Genomic DNA, 6,334 nt, shown 5'->3' on the forward strand with positions numbered 1-6,334 from the left:
GGCGTCAGCCAGGATTCCTCCAGATCAAGCTCGGTGTGTCCTCGGAGGAGAACCACTGCCTATGGTGAGCACCTGTCACCCTCATCTTGTGACCGGGAGAGAAGCATGGCTTAGAGCCATGAGGTTAGTTACTTAATAAGGACAGAGCTTCTGGTAATAAGGTCACTGTGAAGCAATGGACCCAAATCCGACTCACCATGCTCGGGTTAATGACAGGGCACGTAGAAGCAACTTTCTTTAGTTCCATTGTCCTGGCTTAAAGCACTCACAAAGCAAACCAAAAACGGAGAGGCAGGGGTAAAAAGATTAGGCTTCCTCAGAAGCTAGACCAATCCAAGGTTTATGAGCTGTAATCATTGTTTTACAGACTCTGCTTTCTGCCTTTCCTTCTTTAGAGTGCTTTTATCTTCCTCACCAAAGGACTATTCCACATCAAAACATGAAGAACTTTATCTCGGCCTTCACTCTGTCAGACACAGATAAATCCTGGCATAACGTCCAGTAACCATCGTCACACATGTAACTAAAGACCATGACACCCTGGAGCCTTGTAACAGGAGGAAAACATCTAGTGCACCGTGGATCACTTACACGGGGGTCTGTTTCTCCACACTGCACTCTGGTATGGATGTAGACATTCAAGACACAATAAAGCTTGAGGTCAGCCTACAGATGCACCTATCTGGCCACAGGAAATGAATCTCTTGGAGAGGAGACTGAGTAGAGTTCAAGAGGGCAATCTCACTGCTAGCAAGGTTGCTAACTAGTTATGACCCGCCTTCCCCCCAGCCCTTGCGCTACGACTGACCTCCGTCAGCAGGAGCCAGCTGACAGGGCTAGAGAAGTGGAAGAGAGGGTAACAGGTGCTCTGAAACTGGCCAGACAGGCTGTGAGGCCTAGACTCCAGCCTAAAGCTGCCAGAGCTGGCCAAAAAATGCACGGTTTCAAAAAGGCAACTCCCGTTTCTTAAAAGCTGTCCGTACTCCCTCGACTAATTTCCTTTGATTTGGAGACAGTCTCAAACCCTAGAGACCGGACCTTTTTCAAAAGTTAATCGATGTCTGGGGTCCCCAACCTGCTGAGAAGTTCCTGTCTCAGGAAGGGCAGGGATACCAATTTTAAATGTAAGCTGCTAAACTTCTTTGTTGGTAAAAATTAATAATTTGCCACCATTTTTTAACATACCATCCCGTACCAAAAACATACTCATCAGTTGTGGGACGAAACAGGATGTTTTATTTATTAGATTGTATCATGTATCACGAACTGACTCGGTTGTTTTTTTATGAGCTGGATTGCGGGTTCCAGGACTAGAAGAGAAAGTAAGGAGCCAGTCAGTGTGTAAGAAAGGAGAATTTCAGGCCTGAAAATGCCTTTCAAGTCATTTAATGGGACTACATAATTGGCTGCCCAAACTAGGACAGTTCAGGAAAGAAAAGGGCATCATAAGCACTGATGCGAGGACAACAGGGACAAGCTAGGACTGTCCCCCGCCCTGAGACACAGACTCCCCCTACGAGAGCAACTCGTCTCTCCGCTCAAAATCCTTCCCTGGTTCTCCATCACTTCAGAACGGATTTTAAATCACCGTCTCATCACTACAACTTGAGCACACGCCTCAACGATAGCATGTATCACACTGATGAAAACTGCCGATTTTCAAGTCTCTCCACTCTCATCAGTCTGTGAACTCCAGGGCAAGAGTCCACGTGACGGGCCTTGGTGTTCTACCTCAACGTTTGTCACGCAGCGGCACTTGGTGAAAATGATGGCCGTTTCCATCGACATCATGTCTCAGAGCATATTTTCCTCCATCCGTGCTTTTTCGACCCACATTCCGTCTTTCCCAGGTGTCACTTCACAGCCATGTGACTTGAGGCAAGTCAGTCAACCTCTCTGTGCCTCAGTTTACTCACCTTTATACGCAGGATCCTAATGGTACGTACATCACAGGACAATTAGGATCATTAAATGAGGTACTCTACGTAAAGTGCTTTCACCACCACCCAGCCAGCTTCCCGAAGGCAGAGATCTGCTCCTTTGGATCGCTGCTATATACTTACACCGCGAACAATGCCTGACGGAACAGACAGCACGTCCTCCGCAAGCTTACTGACACGTACCTTCTTTCTCCAATCCCTTCCTTTGCCTCACCAGTGCCATGTATGTACTCTACACCCCCTCTACACCCACTCCTGTGTCTCTATCAGAAACCTGGCACCCTTCCCTTTAAAATGGGACACAGAGGACCACGAAACTCTACGCCAGCCGCCAATCCCAGCCCTTCACCTGAAATAGATTACACGAGACTCCTGAGCTCTCTGCCTACCAGCTGTCCAATATTGAACACAGACGATGACCGGGGGCTGAAAAACACTTCCGAAGACTTCTTCAGTCTAGGACGAAATGCACATGCTGCCTCTCAGGGTCAGGGCTGAGAGGAAGAAAAGACTGCTACTGCCTTGTGTTTCCACACTCAAGTAAGGAGGAGAACTACTCTATTGAGTATATACATTCAAAGGTACACAAATTTACAAACCCTGGAAATCATAAACAGTTATACAAACTCAGCTTACTTTTTAAAATAAAATTTCACAAAAATAAAATTACCTAAAATTAAGCCCACCATTGTACTTAAATATCCGGTTCCACTTCCCAGGTTAAGAAAAGACAATCCTGGTTGAAGTTTCAACGCTTCCATAACTTCAGAATAAATGCAAGGTGCTGACAAGTGTATGTTGCCATGCTTCCAGGCTAAGTCTTTGTACGCATTGTCTCGGTAGCCTTCCAAATAGTAATCTCCGCGATCAATCGCTCTGAAGGCTTGCTCCACTCTTTCAGTGCGGATATACTGAGCTTCTTTTAAGTTATCAATTAAGTCATCATTATCTTCCCCAGCACTCACAGCTCCTCCCATGATAGTATTCAAATCAAATCATAAATTTTAAAATGTAATAAAATTAGCAGAAATGGCTTCCAATAATGGAGTGTGGTTTGCTTTCCCTTTAATATTGCACTTGATTTCCAAAAATAAATTAATCCTGAAAGGGAAGAATAAAAATAAACAGGTTTAAATTAATGCTCAAAGGAAAGTAATTCCAGTTTAGTAAATATATAATAGTCATCATAACTACCATTTTTCAAGGATATATTTTGTTCCAGACATAGGGTTAAGTTCCTCAAGATTATTGTCTATTCATATAACAACCACAAAAGGTAGCTTAAGTTCGATCTCTTCGGTACCTGTGGCAAATCTTGGACACTGAAGAGTTAAGTCACCTCATACTGAAAGGCCAAATAGGGTAGCCATTAGTCACAGGTGGCTATTTAGACCTAAATTAAGTAAAATTAAATACAATGTAAAAATCAGTCAGGCACCCCAGCCACACTTCAAGTGCTTAACAGCTACCTGCGGCCAGTAGCTGCCACACTGAACAGAGCTGTTCTAGAAAGCGACAATTCTGGGACACAGTTCCAGGTCTTTCCGACTCCAGAAACCATGCTCTTAATCATTAAGGCAGGCAGCCTTCGGAGTATGGTGAGTCTAGTTTAACATGCGTGAATTACTTCACTGACTTAAAACTTCCTAAATTTAAAAATCCACTACCACCTAAATGCTAAAAATCTTAAGTGCACCACATAAATTCAAAATGTTAACACAAAGCAACATAATTACCCAAACACTGAATACAAAAACAAACCAAAACAAACCCACTTTAAAACAAACTCCCACATGTTTAAAATACACACACCCACACACAAACATATGTGTGTTCAAGTGTTTTATTTGGTAAACCCTGTGGTGATAAATAAGGAGACCACAAATTTTATTAAAAACTTTAATAGCATAAGCACCAGAACATGTTACACACAGGTACAATAAACTTCAACTAAAAATTTCAGCATCTTCAAATGAAAACATAAGTGCAACTTGATAAACTAAGAATTTTAACACATCATCATGATACACAATTTAATCTTTGATTCAACCACGGTTAATAAATGAATTTCACATAACAACTAATTTCTGAATTAATAAGTCACGGGAGGGAAAGTGAGAAATGAAATGCCCATAGCCAAAAACGAAAGAGTTTTGACAGCCGGCCCTGGCAGGGCTGTACCCTCACTCTTGACTTTTGAGTACAAGAGCAACAGAGGCCTCGAGCTTCCTCAGGGTTCTCAGACTTCTTCACTGAACTGTCCCAATAGTCCAGGGACAGCTTCCTCACCAGGCCCTGTCCCCACTGTCTGTCTGTGTCCTCTTTTGTCTTTTCCTGTGATCTCCTTAAACTCTCTGAGCAGAGGAAATACTGTGAACTCATGTCACACTATTTAACTTATGGAAACTCACTTCAACAAGTGACTTGGCTGGCTCCAATGCCCCCACAACCCCAAAGAGAAGTAACTGGAAAAACACACGGGCTTACAGCACCATCCTCAATGAGCCGACTTGGCAGCACACGGTGCAGCTGGAGACGTCAACGTGCTCCTCCTTCCACAGGTCTTAGTTTGGGCATCCCTTTCTAACCCAAGCATCTTAACTCGCTGAGCAAAATTCGAGCATTTAGAGATTTGTTTCGTTTTGTTTTTCACGACACGGCCTCTAGGCGTAGGCGAACTTTTCACCGGGTACTCAGAGTGAATGCCTTCCCGGGTTGGAAGAAAAAGTGGCTCCGCTCATCAGTCCCAGCGTGGCACCTACCGCAGGACTTTATGAAGCCTAATTCTGACTCTGAAGACATTTGATGGCTCTCCTCGAAGTGCTGTATTTTACTAGTTTGAAAAACTATTCCCCTTCCCTTTGCTTCCAGGGCTAAGGAGTGACCCAATCCTTCTCAGGTCCTTCTGGACTCTAACCTGCCCCAACTTATCACAGCAAAGAAACAAATGTTGACTTCACTACACAGAAGTGCTCACTCGTGGTGAGAAAGGCAAGAGGAAGAATCAAACCGGTAAGAACTGTTCCCATTTGCTGACCGGCCCTGTACCGTACTCAGTGTTTTCGTTAAAACACATGGTCTCCTTAAAAGCTACGCTAAGCCTATGAGGAAGGCAATCCCTTGCCCACTTTCAAGTAGAAACAATCTGTAAAGGCCTGGCTGGGACACTGCAATGCATGTGACTGCTGCTACAGGAGCCCAAAGGAAAGTGGATCCAGGAACCCAGGAGAGCTTTCTCAAGAAGGCACAGACTGGGTAACACAGTTAAAGGACTAAGGGAATCAAAGGCTGAGGAAATGGCTGGTATTAAAGTGACAGAGTAGATGACCCTTTTAAGAAACTACACGCAGCTGGGTACTTTCGATCACCTTAAAACCTTTATCCCGTCGGCCAGTGATTTTTTTTTTTTTTTAAGCCTGGATCCTTTTGAGAATCCGATCATACTTTGGTCCTTCTCATTGACAAATGAATGAAGGAAAAGTTTTACGCAGCTTCAGAAGGAGCCTGAGTTCCTGCAAACCCATGAGCTGAATTTAATTTAAGAACATCTACTTGATGCAGCCGAGTCAGCCGCAGGTATTAACAAGGAAGGGAGATTAACAAGCGCAGGAGAATTACACTTCCATTTCAGAGAGTGCAGTGCAATCTGTGTTTCTGATCTACTGCAAGAGACCGGAGAGCAGGTACTTGGAAAGTTGGGAAACACATCACCTTGTCAAGGAGGAGCAGCGCAAGACCTGAACCAGACTTCCAGGACACTCTGGTCTGATGAGAAAGAAACACATCTGAACACAAAGCTGTAGGGTATCCAGGAGGGAGGTGATCAGGAAAGGTTTTCTGGAATAAGAGGAGCAATCACCGTAATGCATCATGTTTCCTTAAACAATATGTAAGGTAAGGATGTGCAGATAACAGTCGTGGTGGTCTGCATGTTCATGCTTTGAAGTGACAGCAAGGTACAAGCTTATGCACATTACAGAGACACCTTAGCAACTTAAGAAAACTTTCAGCAAAAAGCTGAAGTTACAGAGGACCTGCTTCTAAGGTAGATGCTGTCACAGTTACTTCAAGTGGTCTGGGGAAGCTGTGAATGCAGATGAAAAAAAATGATAAGACACTGTCCCTGAATTAAAACAACATATAGATTAAGGCTATATCCAGGTTCAGATTTTAAAATTCTGATGAAAATATACATATGAAAATAAAATTATATCCATAAGCAAACTGTCTTCTAGGGCCTAAATTTCAAAACGAAGATGAACCCTGGGGTTTAAGGCTGGGAAAGACTGAAGGACTGTGATGCCAGGTGCAAATCCCAGTAGATTTAGCTATGCTAGAAATCTTACGAGGATTGCTATTATCTTTGTCTGTCTTTGTCAGTAACCTGGTTATAC

The 6,334-nt window shown here is 43.6% G+C and overlaps 1 protein-coding gene across 5 annotated transcripts in view; it reads right to left on the reverse strand.

The window, feature by feature from the left end:
• Positions 1-6,334, reverse strand: part of PCMTD1 (protein-L-isoaspartate (D-aspartate) O-methyltransferase domain containing 1) — a 67,814-nt gene that overhangs the window by 33,530 nt on the left and 27,950 nt on the right. For 3 of the 5 annotated variants that reach the window (XM_047842977.1, XM_047842979.1, XM_047842978.1), the window contains one exon: positions 2,611-3,041. The exons of the other annotated variants lie outside the window; for them this stretch is intronic. In XM_047842977.1, coding sequence (XP_047698933.1) covers positions 2,611-2,917 — 307 coding nt within the window. In that variant the 5' untranslated portion in view covers positions 2,918-3,041. The remainder of the gene's footprint in view (positions 1-2,610; positions 3,042-6,334) is intronic. 5 annotated transcript variants of the gene reach the window in all.

Source organism: Prionailurus viverrinus, chromosome F2 (assembly GCF_022837055.1).
Source record: "Prionailurus viverrinus isolate Anna chromosome F2, UM_Priviv_1.0, whole genome shotgun sequence".
Classification (NCBI taxonomy): domain Eukaryota; kingdom Metazoa; phylum Chordata; class Mammalia; order Carnivora; family Felidae; genus Prionailurus; species Prionailurus viverrinus.